This window comes from Varanus komodoensis, unplaced genomic scaffold (assembly GCF_004798865.1).
Source record: "Varanus komodoensis strain SLA01 unplaced genomic scaffold, ASM479886v1 scaffold35, whole genome shotgun sequence".
Classification (NCBI taxonomy): domain Eukaryota; kingdom Metazoa; phylum Chordata; class Lepidosauria; order Squamata; family Varanidae; genus Varanus; species Varanus komodoensis.
In genome coordinates, this window is record NW_025335856.1 from 40,181 (window position 1) to 67,949 (window position 27,769).

General features: G+C 45.7%; 1 protein-coding gene across 1 annotated transcript in view; it reads right to left on the reverse strand.

Annotated features, from left to right (window-relative positions):
• LOC123028094 (transient receptor potential cation channel subfamily V member 6-like) overlaps nt 1–27,769 on the reverse strand; it is a 98,804-nt gene that overhangs the window by 18,604 nt on the left and 52,431 nt on the right. The window contains exons 2-11 of the mRNA XM_044439607.1: nt 25,341–25,438; nt 24,869–24,991; nt 22,423–22,563; nt 16,813–16,911; nt 9,275–9,450; nt 6,598–6,744; nt 5,141–5,353; nt 3,701–3,787; nt 2,724–2,800; nt 2,431–2,596 (exon numbers count right to left, since the gene is read on the reverse strand). Coding sequence (XP_044295542.1) covers nt 2,431–2,596; nt 2,724–2,800; nt 3,701–3,787; nt 5,141–5,353; nt 6,598–6,744; nt 9,275–9,450; nt 16,813–16,911; nt 22,423–22,563; nt 24,869–24,991; nt 25,341–25,438 — 1,327 coding nt within the window. The remainder of the gene's footprint in view (nt 1–2,430; nt 2,597–2,723; nt 2,801–3,700; nt 3,788–5,140; nt 5,354–6,597; nt 6,745–9,274; nt 9,451–16,812; nt 16,912–22,422; nt 22,564–24,868; nt 24,992–25,340; nt 25,439–27,769) is intronic.

Below are 27,769 nucleotides of genomic sequence, written 5' to 3' on the forward strand. Positions count from 1 at the left end.
CACTGAAAGCATCTGGCTTAATTTAAAGGGACCAAAAAATAAGAAAAAAATAGTTATTGGTGTCTATTACCGACCTCCCAGTCAAAAAGAGGACAAGGATGCACCTTCTAAAAGCAGCTTGCCAGCATTTCCAAGAAGAATGATGTAGTCATCATGGGGGATTTCAATTTCCCTGACGTGTGCTTGGGGACAAATTCTGCCATGCATGGTCCCTCCAAGAGATTCCCGATATGTGCTGCCGACAACTATCTCCAGCAGAAAGTAGAGGAAGGTACTAACTTAAAAGGATGGCCTGGTGGACAAAAGAACAACCATGGGAACTCTGGGGGGGAAGTGACCATGCAATACTTGAATTCTCAATTATAAAGGAGCAAGGGATGCTAAGAAAAACAAGAAAGCCTTCTTCTGATCCATCCAGAACAAAAATCATGAGAAAAAGAAGAGTGTCCAGCTACTAAAGTGGATGACAGAGTGATAACAGATGACAAGGAAAAGGAAGGGTTGTTCAATTCTTACTTCTCCTCAGTTTTCTCCCACAAGAAGATCTACAAGCTGAAAGTGAGAGATGGTAGCCCAAGATTGATAGACAAATGGTTAAGGAATATCTAGATGGAATAAACACCTTCAATTCACGAGGGGGTGCCATGCGGAGGTGGGTAGAGACCTGTTTTCTCCTGCAGAGGAGGGCAGGACGTGTTCCAATGGAGCAAGTCTCAGGGAACCAAGGTTCAATTTGGATGCAAGGAAGTACTTCCTGACAGTTAGGACCCCAAGGGTATGGAATGGGCTTCCATGGGAAGTGGTTGAAGCCCCATTGATGAGGGTGTACAAGGATAGGCTGGACATACCCATGGGAGGCCCCTTCTGACTGGCTCTGTTTCTAAGTTGCTAAATCTCTAGGGTCTGATGAACTCCATCCCAGAATCATAAAAGAGCTAATGGAGGAACTCTCAGAACCACAGGCCATTATCTTCGATAAACCTTGGAAAACAGGAGAAGTGCCAGATGACTGGAAAAGGGCTATTGTTGTCCCTACCTTTAAAAAAGGGAAATAAGATGAACCTGGGGACTGCAGACAAGTTAGGCTGACATCAATCCTTGGGAAAATTTTGGAGCAAATTATTAAAAAATCAGTCTGCAAGCATGTTGAAGAAAATGCAGTGCTTAATAGAAGCCAACATGGATTTATTAAAAATAAATCCTGTCAGACAAATTTAATCTCACTTTTTGACTGGGTAACCTCCCAAAAGAACAGAGGAAACACTGTGGACATAATCTACCTAGAATATAGCAAAGCTTTTGACATGACATTCTGATTAGCAAACTAGCAAAAAACTGGACTAGATGGAAAAACTATTAGGTGTATCCAAAATTGGTTGCTAAATCAGACAGAAAGAGTGCTCACCAATGGCACCTTCTCAAATTGCATGGAGGTAACCAGTGGGGTGCCACAGGGCTCACTCCTGGGCCCAGTGCTCTTTAACATCTTTATTAATGATTTAGATGAGGAAGTACAAGAAAAGCTAATCAAATTTGCAGATTACACAAAACTGGGCAGAATAGCAAACACCCTAGAAGACAGAATGAAGATCCAGCACAATCTTGATAAACTTGAACACTGGACTGAAAGCAACAGAATGAGATTCAATAAGGACAAGTGCCAAGTCCTCCAACTAGGAGAAAGAAACCAAAAGCATTAATGCAGGCCAGGGATACATGGCTCAACAGAACTGAAAAAGAAAAAGATCTTGGTGTAATGTGGACAGCAGACTAAATATGTGATGCAGCTGCCAAAAGGGCAAATGCTCTTTTGGGATGCATTAACAGAAGTATTACTTCCAAATCGTGAGAAGTAGTAGTTCCCCTATACTCCTCACTAGTCAGACCTCACCTGGAATACTGTGTCCAGTTCTGGGCACCAAGATTGAAGAAAGATGCAAAAAAATTGAAAGGGTCCAGAGGAGGACAACAGAAATGATCCAGGGTTCGGAAACACTACCCTTCGAGGAGAGACTGAGAACTGGGCATTTTCAGCCATGAACAGAGAAGACTGAGGGGGGACATGATATCCCTCTATAAGTACCTCAAAGACTGTCACAAAGAGAAAGGTCAAGATCTCTTCTCACTGATACCAAAGTGTGGGACATGGAATAATCAATTCATGCTGCAACAACCCAGGTTCAGGCTGGACATCAGGAAAAGTTTCCGTACTGTCAGAGCAATACGACAGTGGAACCAGCTTCCTAGAGGGGTGGTGGGCTCTCCACATCAGAGACATTCAAAAAGACACTGGACAGCCATCTGAGTGGGATGGTGTAACTTGGTGTCCTGCAACAGCAGGGGGTTGGACTTGATGGCTTTCATGGCCTCTTCCAACTCTACTATTCTATTATTCTCACTTCCTAAGTGGATTGCTTAGATATTACTCACTTTTTGGATCATGATGGTGAAGGGCCCCAGCATCTGAAATCCTCGTGCAAAGTACATGACGTTGCACCAGCCCAGCACCAGAGCAAAGGACATGGGGACCACCTCTCCGTTGGTGCTAGTGAGACGCATCACCATGGTCACCAGGATCATACAGGCATATGTGATGCTGCACAGGCAGAAGCGACAGTAAGAATTGCACATTAGCCCTGCACACTTATTGCAGCCTTCCAGTTAGGAGATTTCTAGTCTCTACATGTACCCACAAACACAAGCCCACTAGGAAGACACCTTACATGATGACATGGAAAGGTCCTCCAAGGATTGTCTGTCCAAAATACTTGGTGATTCCAACACGGAAAATATCTGGAATCTAAGAAATATCTGTGGATCAGTTATGTGCAATGCATTTTTTAAGGAAAAATTCCTTTAATTATCCATCCATCCATCCATCCATCCACTAAATAAAACACGCTAGGATGTCCAGACAGTAAGCTGGCAGCTCACATCCTCAAGACCCCAAAACCTTTTCAATGGTACAGCAAAGAGTTAATTATTACAAGATAAGTACCCAAAAGCCCAGAGATTCTCTGTTGAGAAATCATTCATGGCAGGTAGGGGACCTACCTCAAAGAGCATAACCTCTTGGCAGGGTAGAGCCCAGGCATTTCAAAATTAAGCCTTGCCAAAATGTAGACCAGAACTGCACAAGATTCAATTACAAATGTATTTAATTCTGGTTGAATTAACCATTGCATTTAATTATGGTTAAATAGGCTGATCAGGTGGAAGTCTCATTGGCATTAGTGAGACTTCCACCCATGTGACCAACTAGCCGGCCCCACTGATGCCTAGGGGGCTCAAAGCACTTGCTGCGTCCACATACCACTTCTCTCTCGGGATGCAAGGCATCCATCCCATTGCAGGACATTTAGGAAAGGGGTGGCAAATTGCAGTGGAAGCAGTGCTGGCCCCTTCCCTGTCGGAATCTTGGATCACTCTCAGTGCCTTCCAAATTTGTTTCAGCCACTCTTCAATCAGAGGTCCTTCCTTACTTCCCCTTTGCAACCAAATTCTGGCTGAAAAGATTCACTTAGCCATGAACACCTGCACTTTCTGTCTGACTTTATCTCACAAAGATCACTGGGGTTAGAAATGACTTATATGGAGCAATATTGCTCATTTGGATGACTTTTCCCACCCCTCAGATCTTGGAATATTTATGCCTTCTCATTTTACACAGTGACTGAAAAGGAGAAGCCATTCCTCTTACCTCCAGAATCAGTATCACCAAGGCTCCAATAACAGTGATGAGCTCACCAACAAGTCTGAGGTCATCTTGAGGAGTGAGGTAGGACTCCTGAAAAGAAGATGTGATCCAGCGTTGTTAGAAATAGCACATAAGCCAAGAGGTAAGCGTTCAATGGAGAACATCTATTGCCTTCCAGGGTCAGGTTAAGGTGTTAGCGGTGCCCTAAAAGAACCTGGATTCAGCATGCCCCCACCTTTGTGCCCAGCTACCACCAGGGGTGGTCTGTGACACACACCATCAGTGCATCAGACTTGGTCTGTAAGGAGGCACATTGCCAGTGGTGACTCGTCAACCTTCTTTTCTGTTTGGAGACCCACCAAGGTCAGAACCTTTGCATCTTCCAGAAGCCGATGAAGGGTTTTTAATTTTTTTTATTTGAATGCACAGGATAGAATAATAAGCATATTGGTACCCATTCTGAAACCCTGAGTCCAATTAGACAAGCAGATAAAATGCCACACACACACACACACCAATTCCCCTAAATCATGGGTCCTCAAACTACGGCCTGGGGGCTGGATCCAGCCCGCCATGCTCATTTGGACCCGCCATGCGCGCGACCACTGCTGCCCACCTTGCCCCATGTGTGGGCAGGCAGCTGTTTGCTCCCTTGGAGAAAACGATCTCCAAGCAAGCAAGCTGCTGCCTCGTGCGCCCGCCTCGCAGTGCCGGCCCACACACACCGCTGGCACCACCTTTCCGGCCCGCGCCCAGCACCGACACCTTTCAACTGGCCCCCTGGTGGAAAAGTTTGAGGACCCCTGCCCTAAATGAATTGCTTGCTCGGTAAAATCTAGAAAAATAAAGGGAAAGACATGATGGATTCAGCATCTTAATTCTTCTCAGGCGGAAGAAGTCTCCTTGGGAAAAATCAGCAGACGACGTTCCTCAGCCTAAAGACTGCTTCACGATTTATACAGCAGGCACTCTTGTGCCTCCAGGAGATTCCTATAAAACATGAAGACAACGTGCTTCTCTGCCAATAAGCACAGGACACTGGGCTGCCATGGCAAGCGGCAACTTCCAGGCAATCCATGTCTGCCTGCTCTGACCTGCTCTCTTGCTTTTCTACTCCACACTGAACATGCGTCTCCCATGTATGCTGCCAGGCTCATCATAATTCTCCATTCACAATGCAGCCTTATGCACAAATACAAAAGTAACTGCCATGGGACACAGACTCACATGCATAGGATTGCTCCATAAAGAGCAGTATCTTGGTATTGACAGCCTTCCATGTGATTTTTTGAATTATGGAGCATCTTCTCCACCTACCCTGATCTTCAGGAACCTGTTGTTGTTGGAGACATCTACCTACAGCTGCTTCTATGCAGGTTTTCTTCTACCGGAAATGGAAATCACAGATTTTTTTTTAATGCCTAGAATGCTTAGGGTACTTACCTGCAAAAGTTTCTGAATGTATATGGTGTTGTCCCTTTCATGGGTTTTGTTGCAGTTTCGCTTTTTCAGAGGCCGGTAGACACAGCACATTGTGAAGCAAATCATGTACAGGACATAGAATAAGGCCAAGATACAGAAATATGGCCTGCCATATTTATTCCACTTCAGGCTTACGAGCTCGTTCACAGGGGTAAGGTCTAGGATCCGCCGTGCCTGTAGGATGTCAAGTAGCCTTTATTCAGCTTCCTTCCCAAAAAGGAACCCAACCCAACAGCAAATAGTGCTGAGGCACTAAAAATGAAGGGGGATGTAACCTGAATGACATTAAAGCGGTAGCACCACATTAGCACATGAATTTAAAGACCAAGTGTACCATGATATACATGTTCATGCAGAAAAAAGTCCTACAACTCCCAGCATCCCCAGGGCAGCCATGTTGCCTATGGTAGTTGCTTCTGATATTTAGAAAAGGAAGACTGGATGAGTGGCACCGCTTTCAAAACTATACAATTTTGTAACAGGTGCCCATGACGGGAACTAAAGTGCAAACCTCAGAAGCAAGTCATGCATTAAATACAGTAAGTGGCATTCCTTCCTCTGACCTCTCTGGTGTGGCCGGATGACAACCACTTTTGAAAAGCACACAGTTCTAATAGAGACCGAGAGTGGAAACATGCAACATGACCCAATAATCACATGAACATGGTGGCTGTGTACGTTGCCACTACAAGGTGGGCCCCACACAGCTTGTACGCACAAATAGCCTGCTTGCTGCCTTCACAACCCATCCTTTTTGTAATCAAAAGAGAAAGGACAGGAAGAGTGGAAAAGGGTGAGTTTCCCTGACACAGCCCTCCCCCGCCCCCCGCGAGAATGAGGTCTTCAGTGTGAGTTCACTGAATGAACCTTGGTGCACCTCGCAGACAACCAGAGTTGCTGTGGGATATCTGCCACTCCTTCAGTCCTTCTGCAGGGATCTCAGGGGCCTGGGCAGCCTTGTCTTGCCTCCTCTCCCTTCTTGGAATGTCATCCTTCTTGGGTTGCTGTGGCTCCCCCTGCCCCATGCCACCCCCCACTGGAGATTGCTCTTTGTAATTTCCAGAGTAAGAGTTACTGAGAACCTCTCCAACGTTTTGCACCATCTGAGCAAGTGAATGTCACAAAATTCCCTTAGTTTGCAACAGTGGAATAATAAATCTGGCCTAATTTAAAGGGTTGTTGTGATAACCAAGAGAAGGTACAAGAAGTTTGTTGAACATTCTGTTTAAATGCTCCTGTATATCTTTTGTTGCTGTTGTTCTGCTGGCAGCTTAGCACTGTGAGTTTTTTTATTTTTACATTCTTTGCCCCCCCCCCCTCCCCACACACAACAGCTGATCTGCCTCTGATACAGGGCTCCCAAACAATACCAGAAAACTGAGATTATTGAAGTTTGTAGAGCAATTCCCAGTAAATACCTCTCTCTTTTTGGAGGTGACAATGAGCTCCAGGAGTGATTGGTCATCGCCCCACGAATCAATTTCTGTGAGGTCATACAAGGTGGATGTCAAAGGCCCCCAAGTCCACAGGATGTGCTTCCTTCTTTGCATGAGGTGCTGGAACATCTGGTCATAAGGAAGTAAAGCAGTGTAGTTACACTAGTCTCACATGTGACAGTTGCCCCCATGACCCCTTTCTGATGCAAAAAGCCCAGGCCCTCTTTAAGATGTTTACACTACCATATAAAGCCCTAAACGGCTTAGGACCTGGTCATTCCAGATACACCTACCCAGACCTTAAGTTCATCTACGGTGGTCCTTCCAAGGTAAAGGTTTCCCCTTGACATTAAGTCCAGTCATGCCTGACTCTAGGGGGCGGTGCTCATCTCCGTTTCCTAGCCGAGGGAGCCAGTGTTTGTCCGCAGACAGTCTCTGTGGTCATGTGGCCGGCATGACTAAACACCGAAGTGCACGGAACGCTGTTACCTGCCCACCGAAGTGGTACCTTTTTATCTACTTGCATTTACATGTTTTCGAACTGCAAGGTTGGCAGGAGCTGGGATGGAGCAACGGGAACTCACCCTGTTGTGCAGTTTCAAACCAGCGACCTTTCAATCAACCAGCCCAGCAGCACAGCGGTTTAAACCACTGCGCCACCTGCAGTCCCCTTCCTTCTCTGGGAGCCACCTTTAAATGCAGGGAAGCTGGCCATGACAGGAATGGCCTTTTCAGTTGTGGCACCCCAACTGTGGAATCAGCTCTCCAGAGAGGAGTGGCTGGTGCTGACTCTCTATGCATTCTTGCACCAGGCTAAAATCTTTTTTATTTTCCTGGTATTTTAACTGCTAAATATGATTATCGTATTTTATACTGGTTTTATTCATATTACTGTTGATGCTACTGTGGATTAACTATTTTGGTGATGTTTATTATTATTCTTAACCCAAATTTGTTATCTATTTAATTTGGGTGAATACTGTTGGTGTCTTTACTGATACCAAATTGATTTATACCACGTAATGCTTTTATGTGGTCTTCTCTGCTGTACACCATTCAAAGAGCCTGTGGCTGACTGAACAGTATATAGAAGTTTTAAATTAATATTTAAATTTATTTTTAATATTATGTATAAAATGAATATAAAATTCATAAAATATGTATACATACATACATATATAAATACATATACATGCTAGTATTTAGAAAAATACAAAACCATGGAAAAGAAAACTTAAGCTTACCATAAACATCAATACTCAATTACAGTGGCAGAAGTCTCACCAGACTGAATTTCTTTTTCAAATCACACTACATATATTTCCAATTGCACCTGTTCTCAGGACTTTGTTCTATTGTAATAGCAAATTTTCAATATACTGAAAATTTCAGCTTCCTTTTTTGTTCTTTTATACCCATAAAAGTTTATCCTGACAGAATTTCTTTGTACCATTCAAGATGTTATACCAGGGTGCATGTATATAAAACCTACATTTTGGCAACAAGTCCCTGAAATAGTAAAACCACTTAATCAAAGACCAAAAACTTCTAAGGGCCCAATCCTATGCACATTCAGACAAAAAAAGCCCTCAACTTCCAGCTGCCCCACCCAGCCAAGTCTCTTTTCTGTCTAAACATGCATAGGATTGCCACCTAAAACAATAAAACTGTTAATACAAATAGTAGAAGAACAAATGCTGAAAGATGGAAAATGGAAACTCTCTACGGATAGCTGTTATTGTTTTCTTCTTTGTAGCACTTATTGCCAACTCTGCCACACTTCCTCCTATGGTTTCATGAGGAGCTGCTTTGTAGTCTTCCCGCCAAGGTTTAAGGCATGTGAGGAATTATCCACTTCAGTGAAAAACAGCTGCAGAGGGAGAGGTGGAAGGTGGCTGAGCTGAGGGCTTCCAATGTGGGGGCACTCAGTCAGTTCGTGGATCATTTGCATGCTTGCTAAGGCACGCTTGGAGAATGCAGGGAGCTCAGAAGAACAGACAGGATGGTGGTGGGGGGTGGCAGGCGACAGTGATTCTGCTGCCCCCAGAAATGTGGAGTATTCAGATATGGGAAACCCATTGTGTTTGAACCACCCATGAGTTGTGGAATACAAGTTGTGGGGTGGCTTTTTTGCTTTAAAATCTTAAAGGAATAAAGGGTTGTTTGTTGTGCATACATGACTGTTGTTGTTTTGCTTTACAGTATGCCTTCTGTGAGTCCCTTGGACTGCAAGGCAATCAAACCAGTCAGTCCTAGAGGAGATCAACCCTGACTGCTCTTTAGGCCAGATACTGAAGAAACTCAAATACTTTGGCCACCTAATGAGAAGGAAGGACTCCCTGGAGAAGAGCCTAATGCTGGGAACAATTGAAGGCAAAAGAAGGAGGGGATGGCAGAGGATGAGGTGGCTGGATGGAGTCACTGAAGCAGTTGGCATGAGCTTAAGTGGACTCTGGGGGATGGTGGAGGACAGGAAGGCCTGGAGGAATGTTGTCCATGGGGTCGCAATGGGTTGGACACAACTATGCGACTAACAACAACAATGCCAAGCAGATGAGGAATCCTTGAAATTATTTTGATGGGAGTTAGATATAAAAGCGAGGAACAAAAGTGATGTCTGCAATTGCAGAACAAGTTGGCTATCTCCTGATTTCCTCACCACAGTGTTGCCCTCCACACCAGCCAGCTTAAACGGAGTAAGCCCCTCATTGTTGGGAATCGAGTCCAGATCACCCAGTTCCTTGTCTTCCTTGTTGTAGCAGAGAAATAGATTGTACATTTGACACGCAGATGCTTTGTTAGGTTGCAGCACTAAGATGTGAAGGACAGTGTTACCTGTGCAAGTGCAAAAGAAAAATGAGAACAGTTCCTGTAGCCTGTGGAGCATCTGAGAGGCAACGGATGGTCCCTGATCTGTCACTATGTGGCAATGCTGAAAGAAGAGCCCAGCACGAACAGCCAAGCAATGGTGCTTTCATGCCCTGAATACCTCTGTCAATAAAGCACATTGCTGGCCTTGAGTGTGGATGCCTTTCTTACTTTTTCAATGAAAAGATGTAGAGCCCAGCAGCATAAACAGCGGAACCAAATGAAGCAGCTCTAGCTGGACTGCAGCTGAGGGACTGCTGGAATAAACACAACAACACACACACTCCCTTCTCATTCAGGAACAAACAAGAGAGAGAAGGAGGACATTTTCCTTTTAATATACAGGAAAGCAACCTGGTGTGTCTTCCATCCCCCACATGCATTGTGAAGTGGGAGTTCAGCCAAAGTATGCAGCGTGGTTCTTCTGACTGCGTAGTTTGGCTCTTAAAGCTAGTTTATCCAATCAGCAGAAGCAGATACTCCAGGCAGGCACTGAGCAGGAGGTTAAAATCAATGTGCGAGGAGGAAAGGCAGGCTGCTTACCTGTAATTGTCGTTCTTCGAGTGGTCATCCATGCATTCACACATTATGGGTGCTGCGCCTGCATAGTGTCTGTTGCCTGGAAGATTTAATGGCTTTAATGGTTTTTGGCAGGAACTCCACTCCCTCTCTCCCGCCGTAGTATAAATGGTCGGAGTGCCCGCCCTTTGCCAGTCAGCTTAAGACTGTCTGTTCACCCCCAAGTGGAGCTGGCTGGTATCGAACCCGACTCATAAAGATGAAAAAAAGATCTCTCTCTCTCTCTCTCTCTCTATATATATATATATATATATACACACACACACACACACACACACACACAGACACACACACACACCTGTGAATATATATATATTCACAGGTGTGTGTGTGTGTCTGTCTGTCTTTTTTTCATCCTGATGAGCCAGGTTCGAGCTGTCATGCAGTATACCCAGTCACCGACACTGAGTGGGGCTGGTGGGCGGGTTGTGTGAATGCACGGATAACCACCTGAAGAAAGACAGTTACAGGTAAGCAACCTGCCTTCCTTCATCGTGGTCTCCGTGCGTTACACATTGTGGGTGATAAGCTTACCACACCCGAAGGCAGGACGGTGTTGTCACTGGAGAACTGTGGAGAGGACGGTGTGGCCGAAGGAGCAGTCCTGTCTGGTCTTGACATCCACGTGGTAATACTTCGTGAAAGTGCACGGAGTAGACCATGTGGCCACTTTGCAGATATCTTGCAAGGGGATGCTCGTACGAAGGGCAGAAGAAGCAACGACAGCTCTTGTGGAGTGTCCTTTTGGAGTAACAGGCAAGTCCAGTTTTGAAAGGTGATAAGCCAGTTCAATTGTCCTGATGATCCATTTTGAAAGTCTTTGAGTACTAACAGAAGCTCCCTTGTCGTGTTCCTAGTATTTGACAAAAAGCCATTTGGTTTTCCTAAATGACTCAATTCGGGATCGATAGAAGGCTAAGCATGGCCAGACATCTAGGCTATGTAGGAAATGCTCGATCGGTGTCAACGAAATAGGGAAATAGGCTGGTAGCACAATGTCCTGATTAAGGTGAAAAGGAGTTGCAACCTTGGGCAAGAAGGCTGGATCGGTGCGTAGAACAAATTTCTCCTTGTGGAAATTTAGGTATGGAGGGTCGATGCAACAGGCACACAGTTCACTGGCTCTTCTGGCTGAAGTAATCACTGCTAAAAAAAGCTGTTTTCCAAAGTGAGAAGGCAGAGATCCATTGTAGCTAGTGGTTCAAATGGAGGCTTCATGAGAGCCTGTAGGACAATAGAGAGGCTCCACATAGGAACTACCAATCGGGTTTGTGGTTGAAGGTTTTGTAGTCCTCATGGGAATCAATGCACAAGGTAATGCGAGAAAACAGATGAACTTCCAATGCATCCTCGATGATGCGAGATAGGACCCCCATGGTGTAATGAGAGCAGAAATTGTAGGAAGTTCTCAATGGTAGCAGATTGAGGTAGAAATTGGTTAGCAGCAGCAAAGGAGGTGAAGCATTTTATAGGAGTGCCGTGTGGTCGGTTGTAGTGCAGATTGGAGAATAAACTGTATATCAGGAAGAAAGTTGGTTGGATTCAAGGAATATGTCAGTACTAACGTTGATACCAAAGGCAATACCGGTCTGGAAAGCTGTGATGCTATGGATACAGCTGTAGAAGAAACAGGTGTCAATCCCGAAGAAGGTGCATATATCAAATCCGAAGAAACTGTTGGTATCGATGCAGGAGAAACAGACAGTGAACGAGCCAGGCAGTGAGATTTAAAGAATGTAGGTCTGGATATTGTATGGCACTGTGTTCCTGAGTGAGAAGATGAGGAACTTGAGGTAGGTGAAGAAATGTGTTGTATGAAAGTAGGAGAAGAGTGGGGAAGCACAACTGATGGGACCACCAAGGGATGATGAGAATTCCATGAGTGTCATCTCGTCAGATTTTGGCTATGGTCCTTGTTATTAGCGGTATCAGTAGGAACACATAGAAGAATTTGTTCTCCAACAAAACCATGAGTGCATCCCAATCGAATTTGGGCCAATGCCTGCTTGGGAGCAGTATGTCCTGCAGACGGAGTTGTCATGAGTCGCAAACAAGTCTATGTCCAGTGTTCCCCAAAGTTGAAACATGTTGACAAACTTGTCGATCTAGCTCCCACTTGTGCATCATTGACATGTGTCTGCTGAGGGAGTCGGCTTCCTCACCAGTGCCTGTGAGATGGACAGCTTGAGGAGTAATCCTGTGCGTGATGCACCAGTTCCACATGCAGAGGGCGAGGTGTGCCAATGGTACCGACTTCGTACCGCCATGTTTGTTTATGTAGAACATGGTCACAATGTTTTCCGACGCTATCTGCAACATGTGGTCTTGTAGGATGGTCTGGAAGGAACGTAGTGCTTTGAAGACCACTAGCAATTCCAGGTAGTTGATATGACTGGTGGTCTTGTATCCATGCCAGGTGCCTTGGGTCTAAAGAGACGTACAGTGGGCATCCTTCCAGTCAGGGAAGCGTCGGTATAAAGAGTCACTGTCGGTTCCAGTGCACGGAATGGGACTCCGCAGGAGAGATTGGTATTGCTAGTCCACCAGGACAAGGTCTGCAGGACTGAGTGTGGAGGTTGTAGTATCTGGTTTGGTTGATCGCGGTTTGGGTGGAAATTGCAATTGAACCAGAGCTGCAAAGGCCTCATTCACAGTCTTGCATTCAGCAGCACCGAAATCATGGCTGCCATATGACCGAGCACTTGTTGGATTGAGTGTGCAGGGACAGTCCATTGGGCAGTGATCCATTGGATGGAAGAAATCAGTCTTTCCTGTCGGTCCCGAGGAAGGAAGGCTCATGTACATAGAGAGACCAGGCGTGCTCCAATGAAATTGATGACCTGAGAAGGAACGAGGCATGATTTTTCAGTATTAACACAGAGTCCAAGACAATCTAGCAAGGAACAGGTAGTATTGATGGAGGCAAAAAGGTCAACCCTGGAGGAGGAGATGATAAGCCAATCATCCAGGTATGGAGAGATGTGGATGCCCTGAAGCTGGAGGTGGGCAAAGCAGGAGCCATACACTTGGTGAAGACTCTCAGAGTGGTAGCGAGCCCAAAGGGGAGCACATTATATTCAAAGGCATCGGTACCAACAATTAACTGAAAGAGGCACCTGCGAATAGGATGGATGCTGATGTGAAAGTAGGAGTGTTTCAAATCCAGGGATGCGAACCAATCTTCTTTCCTGAGCAATGGATGTATATTTTGGAGTGTGGTCATTCTGAATTTTTTTGTTTTAATATATTTATTGACCCCACGTAAGTCCAAAATGGGGCACAGTCCACCGTCTCATTTTGGTACCATAGAGTACTTGGAGTAGAAACCATGCAGTCTTTCAGAGCGATGAAGTTTATGAATTGTTCCCTTACAAAGCAGCTTGATGACTTCTTCCAGGAGGGTTGGAGAGGCTGCTGTATAGTGGATCGGGCCAGAAGGTGGCACAGTCTCAAACTCACTTTTATATCTGTGCTTTACGATGGTAAGAATCCACCTATCAGATGTGATGGATTCCCAGATGGGGAGTTGGCTTTGCAGCCAGTCCCCAAAAGGGAGAGGGGAAGGTGGACTGGAGGAACGAGGAATGGTTCGCGCATCCCATCAGCACTGATGTTTATTTGCCTCTGGTTGGCGCCTGGGTTGTTGGTATCAAGGTGCATTTTGCCTTTGATTCCGTTGTTGTCTTTGGCCATACTGATGACATCCTGTAGGATACGGTTGATGGTAGGGCTGGTACCAGTATTGGGATCTGTTCCATGGCCACTTACGTCTCTGCCGGGAAGGATTTTCCATGCGATGTGTGGTCAGATGAGCTTTCTGGATGTTCTCGAGCTTGTTATCCATCTTTGCATTAAACAATCCAGAGCCATCAAATGGCATGTTCTCAACACGCTGTTTGGTCTCCTGTGGCAGATTACTGGATCTCAGCCAGGCATGGTGAGAAAGTGCAACAGCACCGACGAGAGCCCTGGAGTCACAATCAACATGATGTATTGCCATGTTCAGCTGTTGTCTGGAAAGCTGCATTGTCTCCCCAGTGAATAAGTGGGCCAGTTCCCTTTGCTGGTCTCGGAAGAATGCAGTGAGGGATTCGATCTTCTGCCACAGAAAGAATTGATAACAGGCCATGGTGGCCTCGTAGTTGGAGATCCAAAGACCGAGTCCTATTGCAGCGTAGATGTGATGAGACATCATGTCACTTTTTCTGCCCTCCTTGTCAGCCAGAGTTGAGTGTTCCTTGGTTTGTCTGCCTCGGGACGACTCAATCACTATCGAATTCGGCTGAGGATGTTTGAGGAGGAATGGGATGTCTTGCTCTCGAACCTTATACATTGCCTCTAGATGCCTGGAGGTGGGATGTGGGTGGTTTGAGAGCTGCCAAGTATTGGTCATCGTCTGTTGAAGAGTGGTAATAAAAGGCAGAGCGATGGACAATGAATCCTCTTTACAAACTATGTCATAAATGTTGTCCTGTTTGGCATCTATTGGCTGTTGGATGTCTCTCTCTAGTGATTTTGTCATCCAGTAGAGTAGCTTGGAGAAGGTGCCCTGGGAGGCACTTGGTTAGATCCAGGACCTTGAGTAGAGATAACATCATCGGGAGATGTGGAGGGCTTGCTGAGAATCCTCCAAATCTGAATCTGGTATGTAAGGAGGACTGGATGAGGACCTGTCAGGAGACATTGGTGGGTGGATGGGTGAGCAATGCAGCAGAAGTTGGCAGGGTGTCCCTCGACACCGAGTGAGGGGTGGAGTGATGGGGACGCATTGGTGGTTGTGGGTAATATCCATATGGGGGATAGTTATCTCACAGATAAGGCTGATCGAAGTGGTCGGTGTTGAATTCTCTGTACGGCAGAGGAACCTAGTACTGTGAAGGTTGTGGTGCAGAAGGCTGAGGTGGTAAAAGGGCATTGAGGTACCCTCAGAGATACCTCTGGAGATGACTGGGCCGCAGGCGTAGGAGTGGACGTGTTGGTCCTGTCTGGGGAGGAGATTCACAGATCTCTCCATCAGAGATCGAAGCTCTTGCCAAAGGATTGGGACTGGAGTGCGGCGAAGTTGTAATCCATGGAGATGACGATGGAGTTGTCACCTGCATAACTGAGTGGCAGCTTGGAGTTTTGGCCGGGGTCGGGACCAAGACTGGGACCAAGATTGGTGTGGCAGTCGGTGAGGCACCATGTCATGCTTTTTGTGCTGATGTTACGATTTGTCACGTTTGTCCTTCTTAGGATGCTTAGGCTTCGATGACTCCTCGGACCCGACATGCTTCCTCTTCTCCTTATGTTTACGAGGAGGAGAATTAGAGGAGCGCTTTAAGATGGGCGAGCGGGGGATGGATTTCGGCGGTCTCAAAGCCATGGAGGAGCTGGCCTCAGCTGAGACCTGCTTCATGGCAACCAGTGCTTGGTCCCATAACAATTGCAGGCTATTCTCATGATTTCTGCAAGCCTGCCTGGTGAACGACTGGCAGTGGCTGCATTTAACGGTCCTGTGCCCTTCTCCAAGGCAGAGAAGACACAGCTCATGAGGATCAGTGGGAGATATTTTCGCTCCACACTGAGAGCACTTACGGAAGGCTGCCCGCTGTGCCATCAAGGAAGAAAGAAGAGAGAAATAGTGAATGGAGAGAGTTTATGGAAGAGAAGGATGATAGAGGGTTTTTTAAAATAATAATAATAATCATTTTATTATTATTTGGAAGGGGTAAGGGGAAGGGGAAGGAACAAGAAATTAAAGGTAGGGGTTCGGTAAGGGGCAAACTGGGATAAAGGCTGTAAGTTGTAAAGTAGAAAGAAAAAGACAAGTTCAAGATTTAAAGGATTATGATTGAGAAGTACAAGTGAAGAGAAAAAGGCCAGAGGCACGGTGAACGGCGGTCACAAGCAGACTGGGGAAAGAGCAGGCACTCCAACCATTTATGCTATGGGGGGTGGTGGGGGCAGAGATTCCACCAAAACCCGTTAAACTCTTAAATCATCCTGGCAACAAGTACTGTGCAGGCGCAGCACCCATAATGTGTGATGCCCGGAGACCACGATGAAGAAGCGGGGCACCACCCTACCCCTCCCTTGTTGTGTTCGTTGCCCTCAACTCATGGAGGGCAACAGTGTGAACCAGGGAGCTTTCCACATCCATGCAGGCTCCCCCTGTGTAGCAAGAGGCTGAAAAATCCATGGTTTGAGCCACACAGGGAACCTGCATGACTCCAGAGGGTTCTCTTCTTCAGGTTGTGGCCCTTCACAAGTTGAGAGCAGCAAACACAGCGAGGGAGATGGAAGGAGATGGGACTGGAGCACTGCTTCTCCTCACATGCTGATTTAACCCCTTTGTGAATGCCTGAAAAGGGCCAAAGGGTAAAGGATTTCTTGGCCTATGGGATGCAGATGGTGTTCCAACATTTTCCCACACAAAATAACTTCCTTGCATTGATAAGAAACAGCATGCCTGGAAGAAGGCTAGGCAAATTTCTCCCTGACATGTTGGTTCTTCACGGGCAGGGTGTTGAGTTTGTGCATGTGGTGCAATCCCAGAGCAGCTTTGTCATGGGATTCTACAGGTTACATCACCATAATGAAAGCTGTCCCTTGGTTTCCCAGACAAGGAAGATCACACTGGCTTCTGATGCTTAGCATCCCTCCCTCCAGTCTCTTGCTGTCCCAGAAATGTGGGAGGGGGCCCTAGGACCACACTCTCCCCTGCTGTGCCTCCTTCAAGGTTTGTGGATCCCTCTGAAGATGTCGTACCCAAGGAGTCTTGCACGCGGATGTTGGCGCCATGTTCAATGAGCAGCTGCACAATGGCCTCATTTCCTGCACAGGCTGCAAAAGATAAAACGTGTTCCCCTGAGGAGGCAAAAGGAAGGGAGGGAGGGAGGGAGGGAGGGAAAAAAGATAGACAGACTTTTAAAACCAGAGGTACAATTTCAGACTTCATCACAATGGACCAGATTCATGAACTTGGATGCACTGCTACATAATAAACCCAAGATGAAAACAGTGTGTGTGTGCACACTTTTAAGAGCATCTAAGCTGTTTAGATTTGTATATCTCATAACACCTAAAGCAATATTATCAAGACAAGTTGATTAATACCAGCAGCACACATTTCTTTTAAGGGAAAGCACGTGTGCCTTCTTAATTCACAAGCATAACTCATACAGAGACCTATTTAATTGTTTCTGCTACCACATCAAACTTCTGAGACCAGAGCCTTGTACATTTCTCCACCTTAGCACTGTCAGGGTCAAAAATTTGCTCAGGATTCTCTGGTGGAAGTCACAAACTGTGTTCTTTCGCAGAACTGCAGTCCCAGGGTTTCTTGTGGGGAAGAAAGAGTTGCTAGAACAGTTTGCTCCATACATTGCAGATGCAGATGTGAAAATGCATAATACAATGACATTATAACACACCTAAATATGGTATGGGGCAACTACCATAATGGGTGTAACATGTAGATCTGCCATGTGCTTTAGTAATTTTATCAGTGAAACATGAAGGCCAGTGCAGACCTCATTTGCAATTTTTTCCTGCTGCTGCTGCATTTAACTCCAGAGCTAGTACAGAGCTCCCAATTCTGATTTAAAACAGAGAGGATGAGGGGGATTAAACCCTTTTCCATGTCTGTGGGTCCAATCCAGATTGGGCTCCTTGCACTTACTTTGTTGTAAAGTAATGCCTGGTTTGGATCTAGGATGGGGAACCTTGTTCCTCCAGATGTTGTTTGACACTATCATACTTGACTATGGCCACACTGGCTGGGACTGATGGAAATTGGAGTCTGTATCTGTAGAAGTGCACCTGCAACATATAATCTCATTTTTAAAAGTCAAAAAATTTAAGAAACTAAGACACTGTAAAGGGTGGGATAAAAAAATAATAATAAAATAATTACTTGCACTTCCAAGAGATTACAAAATCAGCTGTACCACATGTCAAATGCCCTTTACTCCATTCTTCACTTGAATTAAATTATGGTATATAGGAGTTCAAAGAAAGACATTTCAACATAAGTTATCCAATGTGAGGTAGAGGGTTTACAGCTCTCTGAGACTGTACATTTCCCACCAACAGGAATGGGACTTGATTTGGGTAGGAGCAGCTATATGCAGAAGGCAGGTTTCACAAACACCTGCCATTTCTTCATGCGCTCTCTCTGGAGTGTTACAATTTATTCCGAGTGAAAATTAATGAAGGCTCATTACCAAAATGCTTGAAAATTGATCTGCTAAGCATGGTTTAATTACTGCCTGAAACAGGTAACAGGGGATCAGTCTAAACGCAGCAGGGCAAATCCTCAGCTCCAGTGAAGTCAGCTGGGAAATTCTGATTTGCATTGGATGGAGATTTAGCTCTTGAAGGAAAAGTAAGCCTCTGAATAAAAATAGACTGGGGATACAGAGATGAAATAATTTGGTAAAGGCCTGCAGCAACCTGTTATATGAATTGCAGAGGAATGCAAAAAGAGCACTTCATTTTGGGGCAGTGAGAAGGCTGAGGGCATATTTACACAACAAACCTATATCAGGGGATAAGCAGCTCAATCTGTCTCTCCTTGGTGTTTTGCTTTTGCCTGTGTTCATCCAGGAGTCTTTTTTTTCTCAGCATTTTTTTAAAAATCAGCCTGAACAGCTTCATTTCAATATGTATTTACACTTTTATTTTAAAATAGTTCTCTCAAAATGTGCATCTCTAAAAAAAAACACAATTTAAAACAGATTTTGATGAATTTGTTCATCCGGGATCCGCATCAGAACATTCAGGAAATGTAACAGCTGTTAGATGACTAATCTAGACACTAGTGCAGGAATTTCAAGTTAGAATGTACAAAGGTTAATTTCCTAAAGCGTCTCTCTTTACCAGTTTCATTCCAGTTTAACTGCTGTCGCTTCCTCCAAGCTACTGGGGCTTTAGCAAAGGTACTGAGAAGCCTGCCAGAGATCCTTACCCAATCCTCAAAAGGATAGTTTGCTAGGGCAAAGGAATGACCAAAAAGAACACTTTCGGTCTACAATGCAAATATGACCCAAGCATCTTCACCAAGGAGTCTCCGCTTCAAATTACACAGAAACATAGAATAGTAGAGTTGGATGGGGCCATGAAGGCCATCAAGTCCAACCCCCTGCTGTTGCAGGACACCAAGTTACACCATCCCACTCAGATGGCTGTCCAGTGTCTTTCTGAATGTCTCTGGTGTGGGAGAGCCCACCACCTCTCTAGGGAGCTGTCGCATTGCTCTGACAGTGAGGAAACTTTTCCTGATATCCAGCCTGAACCTGGGTTGTTGCAGCTTGAACTGATTATTCCGTGTCCCATACTCTGGTATCAGTGAGAAGAGATCTTGACCTTCCTCTTTGTGACAGTCTTTGAGGTACTTACAGAGGGATATTACGTCCCCCCTCAGTCTTCTCTGTTCAAGGCTGAACATGCCCAGTTCTCTCAGTCTCTCCTCAAAGGGCAGTGTTTCCGAACCCTGGATCATTTCTGTTGCCCTCCTCTGAACCCTTTCAATTTTTTTGCATCTTTCTTCAATCTTGGTGCCCAGAACTGGACACGGTATTCCAGGTGAGGTCTGACGAGTGAGGAGTATAGAGGAACTACTACTTCTCACAATTTGGAAGTAATACTTCTGTTAATGCATCCCAAAAGAGCATTTGCCCTTTTGGCGGCTGCATCACATATTTAGTCTGCTGTCCACATTACACCAATATCTTTTTCTTTTTTAGTTCTGTTGAGCCATGTATTCCCTGACCTGCATTAATCAAAACTGATTATCTGGACCCATTTCAGTCCGGCTTCAGACCCAGGCACGGCACTGAATCTGCCTTGGTCACCCTGTACGATGACCTGTGCAGGGAGAGAGACAGGGGGAGTGCATCCCTGTTAGTTCTCCTGGACCTCTCAGCGGCTTTCAATACCATCAACCATGGTATCCTTCTGAATAGGCTAGCGGGATTGGGAGTTGGAGGCACCGCATTGTGGTGGTTCCACTCCTATCTCAATGGCCAATTTCAGAAAGTGGTGCAGGGGGACTATGGCTCTGCGCCATGGCAGTTATGCCATGGAGTTCTGCAGGGGTCCATCTTGTCCCCCTTGCTATTCAACATCTACATGAAACCGCTGGGAGAGGTCATCAGGAGGTGTGGGCTGCGGAATCATCAGTACACTGATGATACCCAGCTCTACCTCTCATTTTCCACCAATCCAGGTGAGGCTGAACTGGAGCCTGGCCGAGGTAATGGGCTGGATGAGGGCCAATAAATTGAAGCTCAATCCAGACAAGACAGAGGTCCTATTGGTCGGTGGTTCAGGCCTCGGGATGGGGGACTTGGGCCTTGTCCTAAATGGGGTTGCACTCCCTCTGAGGGACAGGGTTCACAGCTTAGGAGTGCTCCTCGACTCTGAGCTGTCTTTAGAAGCTCAGGTGACGGCGGTGGCGAGGAGCGCTTTCCTTCAGCTTCGGCTGATCCATCAGCTGCGTCCCTTCCTGGAGAACAACCGCCTGGCGACAGTGACACACGCATTGGTAACTTCCCAATTAGATTTCTGCAACGCGCTCTACGTGGGGCTACCCTTGAAGACGGTACAGATACTTCAATTGGTGCAGAATAGAGCTGCCAGGCTGCTGACAGGGACTGAGCGTTTTTCTCATATAACCCCAGTTCTCCGTCAGCTCCACTGGCTCCCGACTGAAGTCCGGGCCCACTTCAAGGTGTTGGTTATGACCTATAAAGCCCTAAACGGCTTGGAACCTGGATATCTAAAGGAACACTTGTGTCCATATATGCCCTCCCACCCCTTGAGATCAGCAACAGATGCCCTTCTCCGGGAACCCTCTGTGAATGGTATTAGGAAGGTGAGTACCCGGAGGAGGGCTTTCTCGCAGTGACGCCCCATCTATGGAATGCGCTCCCCAGAGAGGTCTGCCTGGCACCGTCGTTATTTATTTTTCTGCACCAGGCTAAGACCTTTTTATTTGAAACTTATTTTAATTGTCAATTTATAGGATTTATAGGATTTTAAATCTTTTAAGCCGAGATGCACCGGGTTCTAATATTTTTATTGTACAATTTGTTATATTTGTATATTTTGTTCTTGTTGTGAGCTGCCCCGAGGCTTTGTAGCGATAGGGGCAGTATAAAAATGTTTTAAATAAATAAATAAATAGCTACAAGAAACTAATTCTTATTAATATCCTTGTGGGGTAAAGGCTTTCCTTCCCCATAAGTGGAAGGAATTTGGATGACAGGTCCCATCTAGGAAAAGGCCTTTTCTGTTCTATCATCCAGCCAGCCAATGAAGTTGAAGGTACTTGTACATGAGGTTGAAGTATGGAAGGAACCCTAGTAAAGATAAAATTCCTTATGCCAGTCTTCCCCGAGCTCATGCCGTTCAGATATGTTGGACTACAATGCCCATAGCCTCACAGCCAACATGGACAAACACCATTTAAAGTTCTTGTTGCTGTTTTCAAGGAGAATAATGGGAAAGGTGAGGATGAAGAAAGGAGAAGGGAAAAGTGTAACACATGTATTGTACACTACAAAGAGAACTGCCATGGTCAGACCAAAACACACACAATGGTTTAAAGGGTGGCCCCCCTCCTCTCTTGAAAACCAGTGGAGTGGCCTTTAAAAATCATTCACAACCCTGAACTGAGAGAAAATGCAGCTGCCCAAGTACCAACCGGTATTACAGAACTGAATCATATTGACTACATTATATTATTCCAACTGGATTACATTATTCCAACCACACTGGTTGCCAACGTGTTTCTGGGTGTACTTTAAAATGCTGGCATTCACTTTGAAGGCCCCAACTGCTTTGGGTTTGGGTGCAGGTTACCTGAAGGACTGCTTCACCATGCCAACCTGCCTGATGCCAGTCCCCGGAGGCCCTACTCATGTGCTTGCCTGTAAGAGCAATAAGACTGATGGGCACAGGGAGCGGGGCTTTCTCAAAAGCCTTCTGTGCCGGCTGATCTGTGTCATGTGCCATTATTGTTGTCCATCAGGCCCTGAAGAGTCATTTGCATGCCATGGCCCATAATTGTGTTAAGGCTGTCCTGGGGCCATCATGCATATGATATCACCTGAATTTAATGGTTAATTTTGATTTTAACACTGCTTCTATTATTGCCCATTTTTATTATGTTTATTACATTTCGTGGAACACTGCCTTGGAAGAATTTACCTGAAAAGGTGACTTCTAAATCTTGTAAGTAAATTAAATACTGTAGTTATGACCCATAACTGAAAAGATGTGGTGGCCTTCCATACTGAAAACATCTCTGCACACAGGAAAGTAAGATGTGGTAAAACGAGCATGCTGGAAGCAAGCGGCAGATTTCAGACGTACCGAAATAGATGAGGTTGTCACTTCTGTGCCTGAAGACATACCCAGTGGCTCGCGGGCCATTAATATCTGCACCTTTCTCAAGCAAAGCTTTCACCAGGTTCAGGTTTTTGTTCACCACAGCGATGTGAAGGGCCGTTTCCCCTGAAATACATAAATGGATTCATACACAAGGCTCACTGTGGACGGAGTCAATTCTGTTAAAAAAATTGCATCTGGTTTGTGGGTGAATAACTCATGGCCAGCACTAATGTACACTTTAGGTCACTTGTAATTTATGTCAGTTTCATGCATTTTCCGAAAACCCACATGGGTTAACTGGAGAAGAAAGGAATTCAGAATGTGATACAGCATTGACATGGATGCTGATTTTAATTACTAATGCAAATGCAAAATTAATTGCTATTAAAATGAATAGCTCAGATTGTCATTCAAGAGTTCCAGTGCTTTCTTGACTGTCTCTCTGCTGCTTAATATTCCAACTTGAATATCTCAGATGTTATTCAGATGCCAGGAAGCACTTCCTGACAGTTAGGACCCCGAGGGTGTGGAATGGGCTTTCACAAGAGGTCGTTGAGGCCCCATCGGTGAGGGTGTTCAAAGATAGGCTGGACATGCACATGGTGGGCATGTCATGAGCGGAGCCAGCTGGTGCCAGAGGTCAGACTAGATGGCCCGGGAGACCCCTTCTGACTCGCTCTGTTTCTATGTTATTTCTCAAAGACCTGGGATGATGCAGCAGCTAAGAATCCAAGCTGATTTAAATCTTGTCAGGGACCCCCAAAGTGACTATAGTTCATACACTCTCCCATTCCATGCTTACAGTGTAGATCTATTCTAATTATACAGTACAATGACACAGGCTGAAATTTTATGTCCCCATAATTGGAAGCAAGCCCTACTGAATGTGATAAGACTTCTTTTAGAGTAGAAACATACAGGACTGCACTTGAGGAGTACTTAAGGTGCTTCACATATATTGCCTCAGTCCGCAAACTTTTCCAAAAAGTCTTTGCAAATATTACTGCAACGATTAAAACTGAAGCACGTTGAACACTCTAACTTGGTATATAAATGCAACACACTATAATTATGATTACACAGGTGTCAATGACATATAATGAAAAGTGCTGGATTTGGAAGCGGGAACTCCAGTTTCAAATCCCAGCCAAGCCATGATGTGCACAGGGAGGGCCTTGCATCAAGATTCAGCATGTACCAAGGGACACGTCCTAGCAGGGTCCCACCAACAACAACACTGGCTCTTCCTCTTCATCACTGCAACCTTCCTGTCTCCCAGCTTCTTGCTGTGTTGAGAATAAGGAGGAGGAGGTGCCACTACTTACTGTTCACTGATCCTCTTGCTTAACAAAACATCTTTGTGGTGGAGAGAAGGGAAGCTCACTGAGGGAAGGGGCCCATTGAGGGTGTCATGCCAAAGGGAGCTCCAGATCATGGAGCTGGCACTGACCTTGAGACACTGAACTGGTCTGTGTGATCAAATAGCTCACCATGGCTTATTTTTTATTTAAGAAACAGATGGCTGGGGTGCACACAGGCAGCCAGTTTGAATATTCAAGAAGTGGCTTTTCATGTCATCCATACTCAGAGACAGTGGGTTATTGCAACGGTTAAACAACCCATGGTTTCTGCAGGGGTTGTTTAACCCTTGCATAACCTATGTTCCCTGGGTTTAGCTGAAGCTGCAGCTTGAATATTCAGGATGGCACCTGCAGGCTTGTTGTGACTTAAATCAGCCAAGAGGAGCTGCAGCAATCATGCAGACTTCAACAGTGGTTCTCTCAGGCCAAGGCGAGTTGCACTATAGGATTTTGCAAGGCAACAAGGGAATAGCTGCTGAGCTCTTTGCAGAAAAGATGGGAGTCCGTTTGGGCATTTCCAAGTACATAACAAATGTTTCTTGCTCACCTAATCATTGCTTGGGCATCATCGCCCTCCTAGAAGACAAGGTATTCCCTCAGTTTCCCCTCTGATTTTAACTTGAATCAACCAATCAATCAAATCTCTCTCTCTCTCTGTCTACAGAAGATCCCCTGTGTATAGCAAAGTCATAACAGCATAAAGAAAGCACTGCTGGACCAGACCAAAGGCCTGTGGGAAAGTGGAACAGAGCAGGCCAAGCCTCTTGACTCCTAATGTGCACCAAATAGGAGTATGATTAACACAACCAATATGCTGAGTATGTGGCCACTCATTACAGGGGAAATTCAGACCTAAATGTTCACATTCATATCATGGCCATGTATTACTTGGTAAACAGCAGTCAGAATATGCCCCAAGTCACTCATTTGTGTTGTGGAGGGGTATTTTAGACTTGTTTTTCTGCGGTTTAAGCTTCATCAGCACTGATTTAATTGGGCATCTGTGGGGTGTCCACTGCAGAACCAAAAGGTAGGATAAAGATGCAAATGCTCACCATCCTAATTACCTGTGTATAGCTCAGATGTCATCGCTTCATTCACCAGTTCCGGAGCTGTGTCCATCAGGAGCTGGGCAGCTTCCAAACTATTGTACAGGGCAGCAACATGGAGAGCTGTCTCCCCAACGGCACCTACAGAGAAGATGCGCCAAATGCACAGAAGATGCCACATAGCATTCCACTACAGGGACAGCCAAGCCTGCCTACCGAACAGTAAGCACGAATTGGGAACAGTGCCCATTGCTCCTCTTAGTGTGTGCCTCTCCTCCCCAAAAAGAGGTGTATGTGTCCCCAGCACAGAAGATCCCAATATTCTGTTTGGGATTTAGGAGGACAAATAAGCTTCCCACTCCTTCCAGCATTTCTGAAACAGCCTTTAGCATACTACAAGCAGAGGCACACCTCTACCGCTATCACCCTTTTATCTGACTCCCCAAATAACTTGGGCAGTGTGGCCATAAGGAGCAGCATGGGTCAGTACCTCGCTCTTGAAGGTCACAGGTATGGCTGGCAAGCAGCTTCTGGATGGCGGGAACATCGTTTTCCTTTGCAGCTGAGAGGAGAGGAGATTCCCAGATCCTGAAACAAGCAAAAAGGATATGAACATTAATAGAATACTTTAAATTACAATTTGCCTGATCAACAGAGGAAGGTTTTCTCATCACATCAGCAGGTTTGTCTTTCAGAACTAGGGCAATTGCTTTTATCAGCAAGAATCACTTTTGTCAGCAACTCACAAATGCCCATGAGATGCAGGAACACAATGCAAGAGGTTCCCAATTCAGTAGACCATCTCAGCCAAAGACCAGAAGACTTTTCATCCTGAAAATAAGCCACAATGGGATGGTGGCTTGCCTGCTAACCCATGTTACTCCCAACAGGCGATCAGATAGCCTGATGCTTGCTAGGACTTGTTTCCACCTTAGTCCTCCCGGTATCTATCCTATGCATATTTGTGGCATAACCCCAACAGCCTACTCTGCAAATATGCTTATTAGTAGAGTAGGCTACTTTGTAGAATTCTTACCCCCCACTACCACTTTTGGGAATTTCTTTTACAGTATTTCCCCATCACTACCTTTGGGCAGATTTGCACAAATCTGTTCTTTAAAAAATTAGGGGAGATGTGTGTACATTTAATAAATATTTGTGCAAATCTCCCCGAAAGTAAGATAAAGTTGCATAGAAACGTAGAAAAAAAGTGAGTCAGAAGGGGCCTCCTGGGTTCCAGCCACTCCGTTCATGTAATCCCCTACATCTTTCCTTTAACACCCTCACTGATGGGGCCTCCAGCACCTCCCTTGGTAGCCGATTCCATATCCTAGGGGTCCTAACCATCAGGAAGTACTTCCTGACACCCAACCTGAAGCCTGGTTCCTCGAGCTTTGCCCCACTGGAATGCGTCTTGTCTTCCACTACAGGGAAGAACAGGTCATGGCCCTCCTTCACATGACATCCCCTCACATACCAAGAAGTCACTAAAACATCCCCTCAGAGTCTCCTCTTTTCCAGCCCGAGAAGACCCAGTTCCCTCAATCTCTCCTCATACGTCATCCCTGCCAACCCGGCTACCATTCTTATGGCCCTGCGCTGAACCGATTTCCACCCTGTGTTTCTCCTATAATGTAGAGCCCAGAACTGGATGCAGTACTCCAGCTGTGGGCACATCAGAATCATGTACAGTGGCATCAACACCTCCCTAGATCTGGAAGCCATGCTTCTGGCTATATAGCCAAGGGTGGCATTCACCTTTTTAACTGCTGTGTCATACTGCTGGATCATGTTCAGCCTGCTGTCAACAAGTACCCTGAGATCCCTTTCACAAGTGCTCTCCAGTCACCTGTCCCCCATCCTGTACCTGCGACACCTCTTTCTGTGCAAGACCTTGCACTTATTTATATTGGATGCCATCCTGTTGTCCCCTGCCCACTTCTACCATCTGTCCAGATCCTTCACCTGCTCCTCAGTTGTGGCCACTGCCCCCACTTTGGTGTCATCCACGAATTTAGTCAGCAGACTGGGTATCCCCTTCTCCATGTCACTGATAAAAAGGTTGAACAGAATTGGTCCCAGAACTGAGCCCCGAGGAACTCTGCTTGTCACTGGCTGCCATCGTGATGATTCCACACTGATTGTGGTCTGTTAGTCCCCACTGATTGTGCACAGTCACCCTCTGCTTGTGGTCTGTTAGCCATGCCTAATCCATCGGACAGTATATCAATCTATCCTGAAGCTCAACTATTTCTCAACTAGGCTATCCTGTGGCACTTTGTCAAAGGCCTTGCTGAGATCCAGGTAAACCACATCTTATGAGAGCTCCATTTTATTCTCACAACAACAATCCTGTGAGGCAGGCTAGGCTGTGAGTAAATGACTGGCCCTGTGAGCCTGCCTATCACAACAAAGCACTCTGAAAACAAGTCAACCTGACGAGCCTATCAAGGTTCTCAGGGTTGCTTGTGTGTGGTTGTCTATGCTGGGGAAACTATGCCAGCTCTGAATGCTGCAAAAAGGGGAGACATGACAAAAGGTGTTTAAAATTTTGCATGGTGTGGAGATGGTGGAGGAGGAGGCATCCCCCCCCCGCAAAATACTAGAACTCAGGGTCATTCCATGAAGCTGAGTGTAGGAAGTTTAGGACAAATAAAAGGAACAGATTACATAGTTAAACTACGGAATTCACTGCAACAGGAGGTAATGTTGGCCGCCAATTTGGAAGGCTTTAAAAAGTGATTGGACAAAATCATGGAGGAAGAGGAGGCTTTCAGTGACTACTAGCCTTGCAGGCTATGTCCTACCTCTGTTTCATGCCTGCACACACCAGTTGCTGAGGAGGTTGGGCAGGAGGAGCTCTTACACCCATCCTGCTTGAGGAATTGTGTGGGCAGCTGGTTTGCCACAGTGTAAATG